Genomic DNA, 20533 nt, shown 5'->3' with positions numbered 1-20533 from the left:
CACTGTCAAGTCACAGTGGCAGATACAGGTTTTCAAAATTCTAATTTTTCCTCAAAAGCTTGCGTTTGGTCATTGACAACAAATATAGCCAGTTCTTGAAATTATAGGCTCACTTCATTTTCAAGAAAATGCCCAGATGTTAAAGTCTGAATAACTATATTTTATCCATCATTCTTTCCACTAAACATTTTGTTCCATGAAGAAAGCAGCTAGTTTAAAGCACAGTCAAATTATGTAAGTGCTTTTCCATGAGATAGAAGCAAAAGTGGTTTATATGTACTTTCTCTTTCATTTCATAGAATATTAAGATGTGTATGGAAGGGTTAAGAGTGTTTAAAAATTTTTACTGCTTCATTAAGCATTGAGGAAATTCTTAAGTGAATGCCCACCATCCCTCCCACCATTGAGATTGTGTGGTCGAGAAAAATCAATGCAAATGTGAACATAGTGAAAAAGGCAAATGATACATTCTAATGAAATTATATTATTTAACCTCATGGACCCACTGAAATGGGTCTTGGTGACTCCTAGGTTCCATGAACTATACTTTGAGAAATGCTAATATATATGTACCATTTATTGAGCCAGGTATTGTGCTTTGCATGGAGTATTTCTCAATTTGACCTCATGAGTCCTGTAAGATTAGCATTATTTTTCTTGCTTTACAAATGTAGTTAAATCAAGGTCAGAGAGATTAAATATTAAGTAACTTTTTCAAATCTGTGTAGCTGGTAGATGGCACAGTCATAATTTAAACCTCAGTGTTTTCTTTTTCCTAGAATTTTCTGACTTTACACTCTTAACCACTATGCTATGATTAATTTTACCTGTAAATCCTGTCATACTTGAAAACTGAATGTCTGACAAGTTCCTGACTTGGTCCTTACTGTGGTGAAGCTTTCTGGTGCTTTTATTCTGGTCACTGTTCTTCTCTCCAATGTGCCCTTACTTGATGCTCCTTATCAGTTTCAATCAAATTTATAGTAAACTTCTGTTATTTTGCCAGCTAGCATGAATTTGTCTGATAAATATATCCTAATATTATGGGGTTCACCCCATAATTGTTCATTGTATTTAGTTCTGGTGAAGCTATCTTCTACCAGTTTGTCTCTCCCATAGCACTGAAAACTCATTGAAACAAGGACTTTGTCTTGTTCATTTGTGTATTTCCAACTTCTAGTATTGTATATTGTGAGTAATACAAGATGAACAAATAAATAATGTTATTGATCATTATATCCTCTCTTAGAACCTTCATTTATTCATATGATAAAAATATATAAGTATTGTGCCACAACATTCTCTGAAAATTTTAATAATGACACTGATAATGCTTAGTTTATGTTAGATGATCAAAAGAAATGTTCACCAAGTGTTAGACTACTTATCTCTCATTGATAATTTTATTTCCCAGATGGCAGAAGCCAACAAATAGGTGAATTATTATTCTGTGTTTAATTCTAACAAGGGAAATGTTGGCAAAAGTCAGTGATGGGAACCTTGGGAAACTGACCCAAGTTATAGTTCTAATAAGGAGAGAAAATATGGACACATGGCCAAATGGATTACCAAGACTATAAGAAATATCTCAGAAAATTCAAGGAAAAGTCATGATTATATGGCATGAGACCTTAGAGGGAAAGATCAGTGATATGGTTTTGATGTTTGTCCCCTCCAAGTCTCATGTTGGAATTTGATCCCTGATGTTGGAGGTGGGGACTAGTGGAAGGTGTTTAGGTCATGAGGGCAGTTCCCTCATGAATGGCTTGGTGCTCTCCCCATGGTAATAAGTGAGTTCTCACTCTATTACCCTGAAAAATTTCCCTGAAAATGTTTCCCCGAAAATAAGACCTACCAATACAATAAGCCCTAGCAGGAATTCTAAGCATTTTCACAATATAAACACTACCCCAAAAATGAGACCTAGTGATGGGCATGGCTACACAAGCGTATCTGCACAACCCATGAATTTCGTCCCAGAGCGGTAAAGAAGATGAGCAGCCCTTGTCATCTGCCCCATGGGAGCTCTATTACTCGACATGAGAGATTGGGGCCAATGGCTCTAAAGGAAATAGAGTCACAAGAAATTCAGGATGGAATTCGGGGTTTGAAGAGTTATGATGATGTTCTAGAAGAAGATGACTTAACTATATTTGAATGAATGTAGATTGTTGTACCAGACTTAAAAAAAAAGAATAACATATCCCTTGAAAATAAGCCCTAGGGTGTCTTCTTGAGGAAAAAATAAATATAAGACCGTGTCTTATTTTGGGGGAAACACGGTAGTTTGTGTGAGAGCTGTTTGTTTACAAAAGTGTGTCCCCTCCTTGTTTTCTCTGGCTACTCTTGCCACGTGACATGCCTGCTCTGTCTTTGCCTTCCACCTTGATTGGAAGCTCCCTGCAACCCTCACAAGAAGCGGATACTGGCACCATGTTTCTTATACAGATTGCAGAACAGAGAGCCTAATAAATTACCCAGCCTCAGGTATTCCTTTACAGCAATGCAAAATGGGCTAACAATGAGGGAAACACAAACTCTCAAAATCTGAAAATACAAATGCAAATGCTCTCAAAACAAGCAAGAGAGGAATTATTTAAATCCTGTGTGGTCAGGCAGAGAGCAAGGAAGAATATACAAATGTGGCACAAGCCTGAAACAATAGTGCCAAGAAGAATGCCAAAAAATTAGCTCAGTCTTGCAAAATGCTAAGGACAACCAAAGGATTACTTAAAAATTTATGATCTGACAAGCCATTTGAAGAAGAGAGATAGATCTACTGTAAATGGTGATATCGTATTTGCAGATGAGAAAGAACTTCTATATTCCTATTTAATATTTTGCTTTCATCTTTGTCAAGAAAAGTCTTTGTACTAAGGGGGGAATAGAATTATGTGGTATCCTAAGATAAATGAAGGCATTCTGATAGATAGATGTTCCTGTTCTGTACAAGACACAATACATTTCATGGCCATAGAATCTGTGAATGAAATTGTTTAACTTCGGCTAAGGACTTTTAAAGAATCATGGAGAAAGTGAGAGGTACTATTGGGAACAGTGGACAAAGGATAGCTAGTAATGTAAGAATAAGTGCAAGAAAACATCTTTGAGAAGGGATAGGATTTAGTTCACAAAAGTGTTGGGCTAGGGAGCAAGAACAGTTCATTATAAATTATTGCTGGTGATACAAATTATTATAGATATTGATGTTACGGGTGAGCAGAGTTGGTGGTGGTTAAATGAGGTAGTTCTCTTAGGAGTTCATCTAATTCCTCAGAGAATTAAGGTATTAGTTGAGAGTAAAGAAGATGAATGGAGGTATTGGGGATTTGAACAGAGAAAATGAGATCATTGTCTTAGATATTTTGAAATCAAATTTTCTAAAGAAATGTAATGGGATTGTTAAGCAAAGTCGAAAGCCCACTTGATATCAGTACTTTTAAACTTAAAAGTGAGACCAGCCAGAGCAAATGATTGCTTTTCTCTTGCCATTTTCAGTTGTGCTGGCCTAATTGCAGAATAGGGAGAGGGTGAGCTGGGATTGTCCTAGGTGAATATAATGGAGAACAGATTGGAGTGGGGCAACTTCAAGAAGTTCATGGTGACCGTAGCAAGTGCAGGTTTGGTGAAAAGATGAGGACAAGGAGTCAGACAGGAAGGCACTCACAAACAATGGCCTTCCAAATCCTGGATTTCCTCATCTCATGCTCTTTTTCCTCTACCCATTTTATCACCCCTCTGTGGACTACCTCAGAAATGCTTATTTTAAACATCCTACTACTTGACCATCATATTTTTTTTCTTTCCAGCTAACCTACTTTGGCATCCCCACTTCAAAGAAAAAAATAAAGTAGCCTTCTTTACTTCCAAATGCTGACACTACCTCTTTTCAATATACATCAGCCACCTGTACACACCCAACTCATGTTCTCACTGCCTCCTTCACCAAGCTCAGAGGCTAGGCTCCTTCCTAAACCTCTACCCTGACATACTCTCAATTCTCTTGCCATTTGTCCCCTTTATCCTGAATGCTGTATCTGTTATTCCCCTTTTCCACTGGCATCTTCTCACAGCATTTAAAGTCACGTCTCTCCTATCCTAAAAACAACAGTTTTCTCTTTAGGCCATATTCCCCCTCCCTCCCACTCCACTCACCCACTTCTCTTCTGCCATTCACAGTCCAGCTTCTCAAGAGAATTGTTAACATTTGCTGCTACAACTCTTTAACTGGACTCTTGTCATTTATGTGGGAATTGAAGTCACCAAGAATAGTGACAGATAATTGTTGAAGGTAATGATCCGGGTGTTAAACTCTTCAATAAATTGCTGTAAAAGGGGACAGTAGCCAAAGGGTCAGTAAATGGGACTCTTGTACAATCTTGAAGAGGAGGACTGTCCAATCATGACCAATATTGGACAGTTTACTGACAACAGAGTGAGGAGCTCGAAGCTAGATTTCTAGTGATTAAGAAAAATGTGATATTTCTTACATATGAGTTGTGAAGCAAACTATGTATGTATATATGTGTATACTGTCATTTACATAAAATTGTGTGAATGTGTACATGTATCCATATGTAAGATTAAAATTATGTCTGGAAGAGAGTTTATCAAAATGTTAATAGTGATTATCACTGGGTGATAGGATTTGGGGTAATCCTTACTTTTCAGAGATAAGCTTGACTATTCTAAAATATGTATGATCTTCGAATTCAAGAAGATGCTAAGTTATTTTTCATTTTGGGAGAAAATTTTAATGGATTATTCTGAAATAGCCATGGTTCCTATCTTGCATCCATTTAAAATTGCATGTCTAGTAAACAGGAGCATAGAAATAGAGTGATGGGAAGTGACTTAATCTTGTGTCATGGGATCATTAGCTTCAAGCAGGTTAGTGAAAATTTATTGCAGGAAGACATTTAAATCATGTCCAGGCACAAACTCAGGGGGAGAAGTCCACCCTACTGTAAGCAATCAGAATGTGAACTTGCGTTTAAGTTTTTACTTCTACCAGAAAACAGAGAATATTGTAATTTGTTGAAAAGCAAACATTTACCAATTATAAATTTGTCAGATAACTTAAGCTTCTCCACCAAAAAATATCCACTAGAATTTTGTACTTCTCTATAGAAAAATTGATGTTTAACTTGTTACATTATCTTTACAAACCATTTATTTGAGTAAATGTCATGAGCTTTCATTGTTTATTGTTAGTTATTAGATTGTGATTTATGAGCTGGAAAGGAAAATGTACTCTTTTAACTGTTGGAATATAGCACTTGATTTTTTTTTTATTTCAGCATATTATGGGGGTACAAATTTTAAGGTTTTGAAGAATGCCCTTGCCTCCCTTCCCCCCACAAGTCTGAGTTTCAAGTGTGACCATCCCCCAGATGGTGCACATCTCACTCATTATGTATGTATAGCACTTGATTTTTGATCATGCTAAAAGATTTTTTCTTCAATTTAGAAAATTTCCTCAATTCTTTGCTAAAATATTTAAAACATTTTGGTCCTTTAATAAAGAATAGACTGAGAATAACACCATTAATTCATATACATAAAACAAGTAGCATACATATTCTTCTATGAGTGCAATTATAGAATGACAAACTCAAAATGGAAATGTACAGTCTTCCATCTATATAATATTAACTGAGCACAAATTTTATTTCAGGCATTGATTTGGGAACTGAGAATAAAACCATTATGAATAAGACACCAGTTCTTGTCTTGAATGATCTCCATTGGACTCTAAGATCTTTCAAGTCAGTAGGCAATTCTATACACAGCAAGATATCTGCTTCAACTGGGAATGCACAGTACGGGTGCTCGCATGAGCCCAAAGGCAGGGCTCTACCCCAGTCTTCCAGGGTAAGGGAAGATATCTCCAGGAAGCTCAATAGAATTTCTTTGATTTATGCATGGCCTGAAGGCAAAATTGAAATCTTTACATTGTTTTAAAAAGACCTTTAACTCTTGCCTTCACTGGCGATATTTTGAATAATCTACTACTGGATTATACTGCTTGAGTAGGCTATGGTGGGTGGCATTTTTTATACCCATTGTGACTTGTTCACCCTGATGAAGCTTTGTCTATGAGATCTGGAGAATAGTAATCAAGACAAAGGGGAGAGCAAGGACAGAAGGAATAACATAAGAAATTGTACTAAAACAAGTGATATTCGTTGGTAGATGGCATTTAAAAATGGTGCTTATTTTTGAATAGGCATTATACTTCTGTGAAAATGTAAGGAAAATGTCTTGGAAATCCTACCTTTAAAGACATTTTAATCCACTGCCTACACATCTTTAGGGGTTTAAGTCCAAATCTCCCTCACTAACCGCTCTAACCCCTTACCTGCGAGGGTCCTCTCTCACGCCATGGCCTCCTGCAGCCTGTACCCTGAGACCCTGGCCCTCGCTGGTCAAGCTGACTGGGTTATGGAAAGACCCTGCCGGTGCAGATTCTTTAAGAATTTGGAATTGGGGCTTAGGAATAATTGTACTTGAATATAACACTTGAACAGGGAAAGTGATCTAAAGCAGGAAAAAGCAAATAAAATCTACCTAAGAAACAAGTGCAGAGAGACACAAGCAGAAATAGGCGCTCGTGGAGGGATAGAGAGATGGTGGAGAAAGCACCAAAAGTCCTTGTTTTAATTTCTCATGAAGTCTATCTGTGTTTCCTGCCCTCTGGTTCCATGGAATAAGTATATCTTACAGTAAATTCCCTTTTACATAAAACTAGCTAGAGCAGATTTCTGTTTCTTTCAGCCAAATTCTTCATAAGGTAGCAGGAGAGTTAACAAAAAATTGTAGACATGAATAAAGTGTGTTTTTTTAATCTCAGGAAATATAATACCTGTATGTTATCACATGTACTAGAAATATCCTGAGCCCTCAGTAGACCTTTGTGTTGCTTTGTCTGTCATCTTGGCATGTGTGATTCACTTCCTCGATAGCCCCCTTACCACATGGACCCCTCGATTCTTCCTTTTGGCTTTTACCTCTCCTGTTAACTCATGTCAATCTCCCCATGTTTCAGACTTTCCATATCCCCAGAGAAATGTGAAAGTCTAGCTGTGCTGAATTTTTCATAATAAACCACAGGCATGTGGATAGGCTGCCATAATGTTTTCTAGTCAGTCTTCCCTACCATGGGAATACCACCTACTCTTCAGAGTGGCTATGAGAATCAGGAAGGTCAGAGTGCTCAGCATCACACAGTAAATTTTTATCTATGACATTTTAAATATTTTATTTGAAAATAATTTCAAACTTACAGAAAGGTTGCAAGAATAATACAGTTAATACTTGCATACCCTTTCCTTAGATTAACCTGTTTTTTTAAACTTTGTTCCATTGCTTTATATTTGTCCTCTCTCTCTCTATGGGTAATTTTGTTTTTTCTGAATCATTTGAGATTAAGTTGCATACGGCAAGGTCTTTTACTTCTAAATCAGGGTATGTTTCCTTAGAATGTACTTTTCCATAAACACAGTAGTTACCAACTTCAGTAAATTTAACATTGATACGATACTGTTCTCTAATCTACCATCCATATTCCAGTTTTTTCAATGATTCCAATAATGGTCCTTTATAGTATATTTTCTTCTATATAGAATCCAGTCTAGGATTACATACTGCATTTACTCTTCACATCTACTTAGTCTCCTTAATTTAGAACATTTCCACAGCCTTGTAAAACCTTTTTATGACATTGACATCTTGGAGTAGTTCCTTTTATTGTTCCTAGCATTTTAATACTAGATAACCCCTTGTGCCAGTTCTGGGTGCTTATTTATTGCTTGATCTTGGAGACAGATGTGACAGGAAAGAAAAATGATTGGTAAATGCTCATCTGAGCTGTGAGGATTGTTAAGAGTTAGCTACTTTGCCTGAACTAGTGAAGCATATCCCACTTCTCAGAATTAAATTTAATTTTAACATAAGGTTTATTTTACCTTGTCACCTACTCTTTAATTTACAGAATTTCACAGATTCACTTCTATAGTTCTCTGTAGAGTTTTTTTTTCTAATTTTTAAAGATGTCCATTTGTCAAAACTAGCCATTTCTTCTAATTTGTAAACAAGGCAACTAAACAAGAAATAAAAAGCACTTTTGTGACTCGTGACATGTTTTATCTAGATAAAATTTTTTTTTTTTTTTTTTTTTTTTTTTGAGACAGAGTGTCGCTTTGTTGCCCAGGCTAGAGTGAGTGCCGTGGCATCAGCCTAGCTCACAGCAACCTCAAACTCCTGGGCTCGAGCGATCCTTCTGCCTCAGCCTCCCGAGTAGCTGGGACTACAGGAATGCGCCACCATGCCCGGCTAATTTTTTTTTTTTTATATATATATATATCAGTTGGTCAATTAATTTCTTTCTATTTATAGTAGAGACGGGGTCTCGCTCTTGCTCAGGCTGGTTTTGAACTCCTGACCTTGAGCAATCCGCCCGCCTCGGCCTCCCAGAGAGCTAGGATTACAGGCGTGAGCCACCGTGCCCGGCCAAAATTTAACTTTTTAATCATCAGATTATACTTCAGAATTCTTACGGCCAAAATGTAACCACTATTGGAAAATGGACATCAGGTATATATTATATTAGAAAATACTAGTTTTTATATGCAGAATGAATAAAAGACTACAAAAGACACACCTTATACTACTCTTGATGAAGAGTAGAATTACATTTAGTGCTAGGTTAAGGAGTGTACTCATTTGACACTAAGTTTTCTTATCTCAGCGCTCATAGTACTGAGTCCATTGACAAAACTTGATTGCCTTCTGTATGGAGAGTTTTTCCCTAATTTTTTGTGCATAAATCTTACCACTCTACCTCAATCAGATGACAGAATGTTGTATCTGTATTTAGAGTGTACAATGTAGCTATTCAATCAACACGAATTAATGTTCTAACAGAAGTGGGTTGTGATATAAGTATTACAACATATTGACACAGGCAAACCTGGTCCTCAAGTCCTGAGTCCTCTACTATACTGGCAGTGTGGACTTGATTAAGTCACAACTTTGCTAAGCTTCAGTTTTCTCATCTGTAAAATGAGGACATAGTTCCCACCTTGGAAAGGCAGTGTGATGTTGGTATAGAAGCTTTGAATGTAAATGAAACAGAGCTTATGAGATGGGTCTGGTTTGGCCAACATTTCCAACTCTACATTTCAGTATTCAACATATTAACATGATTTTAGGTTAACTTTTTGTGTCTCTAATTATATATATATCATCATTCATGAGCTGCTCAACTAAAGTCTGAGCCACCCATAAAGATGGTAAAGTGACATACAGCCCCAAATCCCAAGTAGTGTCTTGACTGAGGTTAAGTCAGAATTCTATAGGTAAATCATGCACTGCCCCAGTGTACAGTCCCCAAACTGCTGGTGTGAAAGCCATAAATTCTTTCACAGGAATGGGGTCCCAGTGTTCTACATCATATACAATCACTTGGATCTTCTTAAAACAGCAGTCCCCAACCTTTTTGACACCAGGCCGTGTCAGGTGTTGAATTCTCATGGGGAGTGCATAACCTGGATCCTTCATACATTTCACGTTCTTGAGGGTCTAATGCTGTTGCTGATCTGATGGTGGGGGTGTGGGGAGAGTGGTTTGGTGTGGGGCTCAGGTGGTGATGCAAGCGATGGGGAGTGGCTGTGGGTGTAGGTGGCACCCGCTGCTCACCTTCTGCTGCGTGGCCCGGTTCCTGGTGGGCACTGCTGGTGCCAGTCTGTGGCCTGGGGATTGGGAAGCAGTTTTAAGGTTTTTTTTTTGAGACAGTCTCACTGTGTTGCCCCGGCTAGAGTGCCGTGGCATTAGCCTAGCTCACAGCAACCTCAAACTCCTGGGCTCAAGCAATCCTCTTGCCTCAGCCTCTCGAGTAGCTGGGACTGCAGGCATGTGCCACCATGCCTGGCTAATTTTTTCTACTTTTAGTTGTTTGGCTAATTTCTTTCTATTTGTAGTAGAGACAGGGTCTCGCTCTTGCTCAGGCTGGCTTCAAACTCCTGAGCTCAAGCAATCCTCCTGCCTCGGCCTCCCACAGTGCTAGGATTACAGGCATGAGCCACTGTGCCCGGCCACAGTTTTAAAATAAAAATTCTGATTTAGTAGGTCTGAAGTAGGGACTGAGATTCTGCGTTTGTAGAAAATGTTTAGTGCAGTATTTTGATGGTTTCATTCTAAAGACCAATGGTAAACACACTGAAACTTTATTTTAAAAAGTTCAGGGTATACAGAAAACAGAAGACATGTTTGAAAAATTATTTATTTACATTTTAAGCTTACATTAAAATCTTTCTAGAATAGAATGGCTAAGATGAAATATATAAAACCAATATAAACACATAAACATTATTCTTTATCCAAACAGAAACCTAGTGATGGCTTTAGATAAACTCAAGATTCTCCTTCACAGAACCAATATTCCCTTAAATCATGCCATGGTACTATCTCCCCAATAAGAATTTTTATTTTTTGTTAGAGACAGGGTCTTACTCTGGAATAGCTCACTGTAACCTCCAACTCCTAGGCTCAAGTGGTCCTCTTGCCTCAGCCTCTGGAGCAGCTAGGACTACAGGCACTTGACACCAAGCCTGGCTAAATTTTTTTTGTATTTTTTTGTAGAGACAGGGTCTTGGCTCTGTTGGCCAGGCTGGTCTGGAACTTCTAGCCTCAAGTGATCCTTATGCCATGGCTTCCCAAAGTGCTGGGATTACAGGAGTGAGCCACCACACCCAGCCCCCAATAAAAATTTAACTTGTATGATTCAAAAAAGCTGAGAAGCAAAAAGCTAACTTTGATTTATTAAATAGCTATCCATATGCCATAAAACCCAAAACCGTTTTATAGTGCTGAGATGTTCAAATAGGTCCAAACATGATATAATGAATATTTTAAATATAAGTGCTTTGGTTCTTAGGCTTTGACTTGGTTTTGGCCTTACTTGGATAATTAGATCATTCCAATGAGTCATTACAAGTAATCCACTCAAAACAGGTTTGTCTTAATACTATCACAAAGCACTTAGCCTTGCCTTGATTGGAAATACCTTTAAGGTACTGATAATAGCAACACATTCTTCCTTCACTCAGCAAAAAAGAAATCACATAAGTAACAAATTCATTTCCCATGTTTAAAAAAGCCCGTAGTCTGCCATAAAGCCTTATTCTTAAGAAAAAAGTTTCTCATAATGCCTGCTCTGGGTATTAGTGCATTATTGAAATCTTAGACCTCTAAGATCTCTTCTGATACCTTGAAAGGCTATGGCTTCATGATGCATTTATGTAAAATACGCTGAAGGTTAAATATACAAGCAATGCACTGAAGTTTCTGGGAAGGGTTCACATTTAAAACAGATTGGTTTAAAAAGGTCTAATTGGCTTTTTGGGGGGTTTGTGCACTAAAACAGTTTTTAAAATCTGGATTTAGTAAGAATTTTAGAAAAATAAATACTGTCATCTAGTCTATCCCTCCCCTTCTGTCCAAAAAGCAGAAAAAAAGCAATAGGGCAATGTGAGTTTTACTATCCATGTTTTTCTTTTCTTTGTCTAATGTATTATCACAAAAGCAAACTTGACTTCCTTTCCTTGAAATGAAGAGCCTAACTTCTAGGACTATATTACATGTTCTTAAAAGAAAGTTTAAAAATCAGTGCTCTTAATAAACAAGCAGCTAAATGCCTATAAAATTCATAGCTTGCATTTTGAAGAGTGCTATTATAAAGTCTGAAAGCAAAATTTAAACATATAATTATAACAGTTTACATTTAATCTTTTAACGGTCTTTTAAAAGCTATAAGATATATTATAAATTGCCAGTTAAATTCCCGCTCTAAATTGTTTTCTCAAAAATAACAGTTCCTCATGTTGATCATTTTTCCAATTTCATAAGTAGGGTAAACAAGAAATTAAGCACCTAGATGTGGTTAACACATTAACTGCCCTAGGAATTCTTAACTATTTTTTAAGTTTTTATACTATCATTTTTATTGGTGTATGTTTTAAGATTGTTTTGCTTTCAAAGTTTTTATTCTATCTTTGTAATAAAACACAATTTTTGTTCTATTTTTGTAAATAAACCCCAAGGAAAAGTTTTTTCTTCTTTTTTTTTGTGGCAGTCAATGTGTTAAATTAGCGTTCATTTGAGCAGTGGGTTTTTTTTGTTTTTTGTTTTTTTGTGAAAAAAGGGATTCTAAATATAGTCTAAAACTTTCCAGAAAGTCATATTGTACAGCATTTTATGTACATATAAATACAAATTTACAGGAAACAAATTAAGCTACATTTTTCATAATGTAAAAAATAAAAATGCAAAATACAACAAATGTGATTACAAACTAAGCCAGCTGAGAAATATGCTCGCTGTTCTGCTCCAAAGGCAATGACTGTAACTTGAGGCGTATCCTGTACGTTCACTACAGATGCTTTATCTTTGACCTTAGCCTACCCACAGTTGTAAGTGGAAAAAATGTTCTGTTAAAGCTAATGTCATACAAGTAGTTGAGTTTACTAGGAATATTTGCAGTAGAGAAGAAAGATTTCGGGAAGGCATGATAGCAGACTTCAAATATTTTGAACTGTAATTACAGGGAATGATCAAAATTCTTTTTCCAGAAGAAATCAGGACTTTCTGATAAGAGCTGTGCAAAAACTAAAAGGTCTGCTTCGTCAGTGTAAATTCCCAGTCCTGCCTTGTCAGGGCTCTTTGGGTGAGGATTTCTGAGTTGGCAGGTGAGACCGATAGTGTGATGGTTAGGCTTCAAAGTGCTCTAAAGTTTCTTGATGGAAATGATTTTGTTGAGATTGAGCTTCTTTTTTTTTGTTTGTTTGTTTTTTGAGACAGAGTCTTACTCTGCTGCCTGGGCTAGAGTGCCGTGGCGTCAGCCTAGCTCACAGCAACCTCAAACTCCTGGGCTCGAGCGATCCTCCTGCCTCAGCCTCCCAAGTAGCTGGGACTACAGGCACACACCACCGTGCCTGGCTAATTTTTTCTATTTTTAGTTGTTTGGCCAATTTCTTTCTATTTGTAGTAGAGACGGGGTCTCACTCTTGCTCAGGCTGGTCTCAAACTCCTGAGCTCAAGCAATCCTCCCGCCTCAACCTCCTACAGTGCTAGGATTACAGGCGTGAGCCACTGCACCTGGCCTGAGATTGAGATTGAGTTTCTAACATGAATTCGTAGGCAGTTAGCTTTATCTTGTGTTCCTGCCTGTAAAGCAGTATTTGATTTTGCTGTTATACCTCTTGTAGGTAGATGGGCTTAGCCCTCCAGGAATACATCGAAGTAATTTTTCTGATCTAAGTACTCTCCCATGAAAACAAGTAGGTGGCTGTGAGGAGCGCTGGTAGTGCCCTGCTCGTAGTAAGTCCTCCAGCAACTGCTGGCAGAAGTAGACTAGAGGCCCAGATTTTAATTGGAGGAAAAGAAGTTACCCAATCTGAAATGTTTACCATTCTATAAAGCTCTGATCGTGAGAACGAATGGAAAGTCCTCTTTGGCACTCCTTTACCTCAGAGGGCCTGCCAGGGCTCATCACAGCAAGAAATTCTTACTGTCAGATTTGAGGTACAGAAGGAATAAGAAGCATGACAATTTTGACCTATATTAAACTCTTCCATAAGTTAGAAGAGATTTTTAACTCTAAAATCAAGGCCTTTTTTTCTCCAGAAGATTAAATTTACTAAAAACGTAGTAATAAAATACTATGGCTGTAAATATATAAGACAAATGAGGTCACATGGTTTATACATTTCAAATTCTTAGAGAGGTCCTACAGTCGTTCAGGAAGACAGTTTAAAGTATTGTTCCCTGAGTTCTTGAGGCAACTAGAAAGATAAATTCATGAACTTCAAGACTTAGAGACCGAAAACACAGGTGGTCTGCTTATCCCTCTTCTAAGAGTAGCTGTTTACTACAAAGTGGTTTGTTCAGTGCTTTCCCTGTAGTTCAAATGCTTTTTAATAATGTGGCTTTATCCATTTCTTAGATGCCAGGCTCTCAAATGAAACTTCTAAGGGTTGGAAGAAAAGGCTGTTCAAAGAAAGTAAAGCCTTGACATTAGTTGAGTGCAGCTGAGTAAATCAGTTTGAAATTGATCATACAAAGACTGATAATACTGTTACAGGTGTTAGAAGGTAGAGTTCTACAGACGGGCTTTTCAGACCCCAAAGGTTATTGAGCCCAGCCAGCCTCTTTATCAGAATTATAATCTACCAGTTAATCCAGTCTACCAATTAATTCAAAGAACCAAAATATTACAAACAGAATGACTTCTCAGTATTTCAATTTATAAGACACTTAAATGCAGTTTTAAAATAAAGTTCATTAATAACCATTCTAATCATATCTCAAACTTAAAGTATCTGGACTTTACAGACAGATTTGTGATTAAAAAATCACTTAAAACTACCTTCTTGGTGGCTAATTAGAACACTTAAAAAAATAAAGTTAAATCTTGGGAATAATTTAAACAGTGACATATGTAAATATTTATTTGAAACTCTTATAAAGGTCTATTTACAAAAACTAATTACGATGAATGGAGACTCCAATTCTGTTGCTAGCAGTTTTAGGTTAGGCTTAATTTTAAGCCATTAAAGGTTTAAAAAAAAAAAGCGTTGAGAGAGCCTACTGAAATGTTCCATCTATTTCAGTAAAGTGCACAAATATGAGTGTATCCTTTGGTTTGGCTATGACCTCAAAGGAGGTGTAGAAGCCAGTGGCGCTGGTGTCAGATTCCTGACTATGTTACTGAGGCTGGCAATCTTCTCTTCCAGGAGGTAATTTTTCTTCTCTGCTGTTTTCTGTCGCTGTTCAGTCATTTCCAGAGCTTTCAATAACTGTGCGTTTTCAATATACAAATCCTTCACCATTGCATCTGCTTTAGTATTCTTGCAGAGCTAGAAACAGAACCAAAAACATCTTGACTCCATTTCTGTAATTCTTTTAGTTTTGAGTTCTGACATAAGGACAGTTTTATAAAAGCAAATCATGTCTAGCAATCATATTCTTTTATTTTACAACACAGCTTTAACATTAAACTTGGCATCAGAGATATACATGGAACAAATCTACTTTTTCCAAGATATTTCTTTGCATATTATGTTTGTAGAAGTTACTAATAAAAAGAACAGATTGATATTTGAAGACTACATAATGCAAGGTTTTTTCCTACTTAAGTTAGATATTCCTTTATTCATTCTTTAAAAATATAAAATACTTTTATAACTTCTGAGGTATAAGGTGTGAACTGCTTAACTCTGCTCTTAACAACAGATGCTTGAACTTTCCATTCATAACTACAGTCTACTGATTAGTTTAAAATTTGGCTCATTTATTAGGACAAAGATAAGATTTGGGCAGTTACTTTTCTTGAACTCTTCCATTTTTGCATAGGGCCTCATCTAACAGGCATATTCTAATTTTTATGGTTAGAACCTGTAGTCTAGGTTGGGGTGGTGGGAGAACTTATTAGCAGCCTCGGGAAATGTGTACTGTTGCTCCTGTTAGTATTTCCCAAGCCCCTTTCCCATGTTACACATTTAATGCCTTATTTTATACCCAGTTTCAAGAAGGGCATCTAAACGTGTAAAGGTTTAAGGGAATAATGAACAACTAAAGAGTAGCCAAATAACTTACTAGCATTTCAAAGGGTAATGATAAGGATTATAACACCCTAAAGCCCAGATCCTAGGTAACTGGCAGGGGTAACATACTAACTTTTCAGAACCTGCTCTCTACTGCACTGTCCTAGTGCAACTTTTCTTTCCTTCCTTCCTCCCTCTCTGCCTTTCAATGGTTCTTCATCACCTACAGAATAATTCAAACTCCCTGGCTCATCCCTCCAGGCCCTCTGCTTCCCTGCTCCTCCCCTCCTGTCTAGTCCCTTCTCTTGTCTCTCCCAGGACAGCAGGAACTGGTAATCCCTAAGCATCTGTGCACATCCACACCCCATGTGTTGTCAGAACTCCATGATGTTCCCACATTTCTTCACCTGCTCAACTCTTAACTTTCAAGATTTGGTGTCAGAAGCTTCCAGGAAGCTTTCTTTAAATTACTGGGCTGGATCAAGTATCTCTTCTCTTGTGTTCTCTACTGAAGATGAAAATAGGACAAACCCTATTTTATTTATTTTTGAACCCACGACCTGGCCAAATGCTCTGCACATTGTAGGTGTACTACACTTTGCATTTCCTATGGGCAGGGACTTTGTGGTTCACTGCTGTATTTCTAGTGCTTAGAACAGGATCTGGCACATAGTACCTGTGTGTTGAATGCATGAACAAAGGAATGAATACAGGACTTTCTCCTCTATATTAAAATACAGGGCAATGGAAAGTTCCTGTCTACATCTGATTTAGACCTTTTCTGAAGATCATTATTCTTAGGTTTTATGTATCTAGAGAACCAGGCTGGGCAGTTTTCGTATCCCACCCCACCAGTTTGTCTCAATCTCAGTTTCCAGAGAAGCTGTAACATTCTCCTAGTGGGTGGTACTCTCTGCATGCCTCTTTAGTGGATGCACAACTAATTTTTCTTTTTCTTCTTTTTTTTTTTTTTTGAGAGAGAGAGTCTCACTCTGTTGACCTGAGTAGAGTACAGTGGCATTATTGTAGCTCACTACAATGTCCAACTCCTGGGCTCCAGCGATTCCCTGCCTCAGCCTCCCAAGTAGCTGGGACTATAGGCACATGCTGTGATGCCTGGCTAATTTTTCTACTTTTAGTAGAGATGGAGTCTCACTCTTGCTCAGGCTGGTCTTAAATTCCTAAGCTCAAGCGATCCTGCCTCAGCCTCCCAAAGTGCTAGGATTATAGGCATGAGCCACTGTGTGCAGCCCCCCTCCCTTTGTCTCTCTTTTATTAAAAAAAAAAAGAGTCTTGTTCTGTTACTCAGGCTGGAGTGCAGTGGCACAATCATAACTCACTGCAGCCTTGAACTCCTAGGCTTAAGCCATCTTCCTGCCTCAGCCTCCAGAGTAGCTGGGACTACAGACATGTGCCACCAGGCCTGGCTGATTTTTTCTTTTTTCTTTTTTTTTGAGATGGAGTCTTGCTATGTTGCCCAAGCTGCACAACTAATTTCTAAACAATGAGGCCACATATGCCACCAGCAGATGAAATGGATCAGACTGGTGCTTAATGGTCCTGGAATTTGGGGTTCAGACTCTAATTCAAAGCACATCCTTTTGGGGGTCTGGCTGTAGCAATAATGTACTTTTCCAAGTTGTCATAAGTTACTGGGAACAGGACAGCTAAAGTTCTATTTATTATCCCCTAATTTTTTTTAACCAACACTTTGTTTACTTAAATAGCAACATTTCTTGCCTTGGGCAGAAAAAATATCTACAAATATTCAATTTGAGCTGCTAAACTTGATCACAAATGCTTTAGGTCCATATGCATCACTGTTAGCAAATATACATTTTTTAATTGTGGACAAACATATGCCTTAAAACAGCTTTGGAAAAAATAATGTACGATACAGAATTCATACTTTTGGGGTGATGCGAGGAGAGCGAATCCTAAGTTCTTTCAGACATTTGTAATAGAATTTGCCTTTATTAGACAGCACAAGTTAACACGTTAATGGCAATAAAGGGGTGTAAAACTGGAGTTAAAATTGGAATGTGAGATGGGTGGATAGAGATGACCAGAGAGGCTCACTTGTTCTTTGAGCTGATTCACTTTCTCCTGAAGAAGCCTTTTCACCAGTTTCAGTTTCTGTTCAACTTCGATCATTCGTTCCTCCATGACAGTTACCAGTTGTTCCTGATCTCCCTGAAAGGAAGTTTCAAATTAAAAAAGTATATTTGAAAATCATGCCACAGTTATTTTCCCCACAAGATGCTGAGAGACAAGGACAGCAAATGTTTTGCCTTTGTAACAGGAAGGATGAATTTCTGATGAGATGGGAGTTTTGAGCCCTGCATGGGTTGTACATGTTACAAAAGTAACCCTATCAGAGAAAGAATCAAAGATTAAAAAAATGAAAAGAATCTTACCTGAGTTACCATTGTCCCCCTGAGATAAACCCATAATTTAATACCTGTGTGTACATCTTCTAGTAAAACGAGTATCCAAAGTAAATTAAAAGATGGTTATCAACCTTCCATCTGTGACTTAGGTCTCTGCAATACTGTGGACCTCTCAAAAAAACAAAAACTGAGTTTATTCAGGGTTGCCTAATGTTTCCAGTCAGCTTGCAATATGCATGTCTGTTTTTCCTTTGAAATGGCTGATTACTGTGAGGGCGTCAGTGTTTGTAGTTAATCAGCCTCTTCTTGTCAGTTATTCTAGTCATCTGTTTTCTAATTTGACTTGTCAATGTGAAGCAAACATCTGGATTAGAGGATGGGTTTATCAACAGAGCAGACTGCAATCTAAGAATCTTCTCCCCACAAACAACAACTGGATAAAACAATAGGGTATTCTTCCTTTCCTCACACAGCAGTGGAGGGTTAAGTAGTAAGTGGGTTTTGGAGAGCAGAGAGAACTAGGGAGAGATTAGAGTGCAACTGACTCCCCCCCTCCCCGTATACTGTCTACGTAAGGAATTTCAGATCTCAAAAGGTGCTTAAAATGTTTAAGAAAAGCTCAGGTGTTAATGGCTCATGGTACTTAAAATAGTCTTTAAAGGCTTACTTAGAAAAGAACACGCAGAATGTCCAAACATTACTTGAAAGCCAACATCTGTTTGGATATTAAATAATCATAAAAGAAACCATGTGACTACTTTGAAGATAAAAACTGTAGTAGGCAAAGCCTAATGCAGAAAATAAATTTCAATTAGAAATTAGACTTTAAGAACATCTAGCTTTTAAAAGGGCTATATTTTAAAAGACAGAATAGCTTTTTAAAGTTTAAACAAATGAAAAATGTCTGATTTCCAGTTGCCTTAAAAAAAAAAAACAACGGATAATTCAAAGAATATGAATGTGGAAAAAGGAAAAACAAAGGCAGTCATATATTTAAATTTATTTTATTGCTTCATCAAAATTTTCCCTTTTCCTGTCAAAAACTTTTATACATCTTATACAAAACAGTATAAATAACCCTGATTTTCTTCAAATTCCATATATAAAAGTAGGAGTACCTTTTGTTAAAAATAGTTACAACATATGGAATGAGAAAATATATAGAATACATTCTTTCAGGAATCTTAAATCCACGTTCTTTAAATGGTATAAATAAAATGATTTGTAACAAGCTGAAGTTTGTGAATTTGATTCACAAGATCTGTCATTTCTACATAAATAAGAGACATAATACTGCAAAGGCTTAACAATAAAAATAATAAATAATTTGAAAGAGCACTTGATTCCAACATTTCTCAGCTTATGTCTCTGTTTGTGTGGTACGGGTGCATGTGTGGGTGTGTGCCTTTGAGTGTCTGCCAGGGTAAGAAATGCCATCAATAGCAGCCCAGTTTTCACAGGTGCCCAATCCTTCTGTAGGAATCTGCATGCACTGCTCGCTGCTCCGGTAGCAAGGCCTAGAGAAAGAAGGCAAGTGGTACACTTCACCCTCATGTCAAGATTGTTTTTTGGGGGGGAGTCTAAATTCACACATTTATAATGCAAACAATTATTTAAAGCACACACATTAACACTACATATGCAAGCAAAGCAACACAAAGGCAGAAGAGATCACTCCACACACAGAGACAACATGCAGATTCTAAGAACATTCTGTATTAAAATTAGTGTCAGCTTGGAGTGCCTGCAGTGGCATTCTAGTGAGAGTAATAAGTAGTCTGTCCTGTTATCTGGCTGGATGATTTTTTGGGGGTATAAAAATCTTAAGTTTTTTCCATCTAATCCAGAAGTAATTGGAGTCAAAGATATTTTTTTTTAACATTGGTGGGTTGGAAAGAGCATCCTTTGAAAAGAGGGTGTATGAGAGAGCAAGTAGAATCTTGGCCAGATGATCATTTGGTTTAGAAGGTCCAGTAAAAACTGAGGTCAAGGTTTTATAGTTCAATTATTTCATGAAGAGTTGAAGCATCCCTCTAACACCTTACTATCACAATCTTAATTCAAGAATTTATAATTTTAATATCAGGAAGTTGAAGTGGTATGTAGAAAGCTTCTAAAAACAGATTTTAAAGCACATAAGGCAAACTTTTAAAAATTGTTAGAAGTAGTGACAGAAGTATTTCACAACAAAGCATAGATATATACTAGGAGGAGAAAACAACTGCTCTAGTATATAGTTACAGTGCTAATGTGACTTTACAAAGCCATTTTGTAAATTGAGGGGATCAAAAAGGGAAATTCCTTTTAAATACTAACCAAAAGGCAACATATCTAAAACAGAAGCACCACATCCAAACCAGAAAGAATTCCACAAAGTAGTATTATACTTTGATTCTTTGCTCCTAGTTCTGAATTACATAAATGGGCAAGCCCCAAGAGTTATAAAAACTTCTTTAAAAAAGAGAAATAACTATTTGAAAACTATATAACATGAGATTGTATCTGGTAGTGAGCTAAGATAATGCTAATTCAAACAGTATG

The 20533-nt window shown here is 37.2% G+C and overlaps 1 protein-coding gene across 3 annotated transcripts in view; it reads right to left on the bottom strand.

Annotated features, from left to right (window-relative positions):
• Positions 1-10268: 10268 nt before the first annotated feature.
• The window catches only part of NIN (ninein), a 96753-nt gene continuing 86488 nt past the window's right edge, over positions 10269-20533 (bottom strand). The window contains exons 29-30 of one of the 3 annotated variants that reach the window (XM_020285812.2): positions 17682-17795; positions 10269-14915 (exon numbers count right to left, since the gene is read on the bottom strand). In XM_020285812.2, the coding sequence (XP_020141401.2) occupies positions 14706-14915; positions 17682-17795 (324 nt within the window). In that variant the 3' untranslated portion in view covers positions 10269-14705. Of the gene's footprint in view, positions 14916-17544; positions 17796-18946; positions 19510-20533 lie in introns of those variants that run through there. The other 2 variants (XM_020285819.2, XM_076004038.1) reach the window with 2 other exon arrangements.

The sequence above is a fragment of the Microcebus murinus genome, chromosome 6 (genome assembly GCF_040939455.1).
Source record: "Microcebus murinus isolate Inina chromosome 6, M.murinus_Inina_mat1.0, whole genome shotgun sequence".
Taxonomy (NCBI): Eukaryota; Metazoa; Chordata; class Mammalia; order Primates; family Cheirogaleidae; genus Microcebus; species Microcebus murinus.
This window is presented reverse-complemented; position numbering and strand designations above follow the sequence as displayed.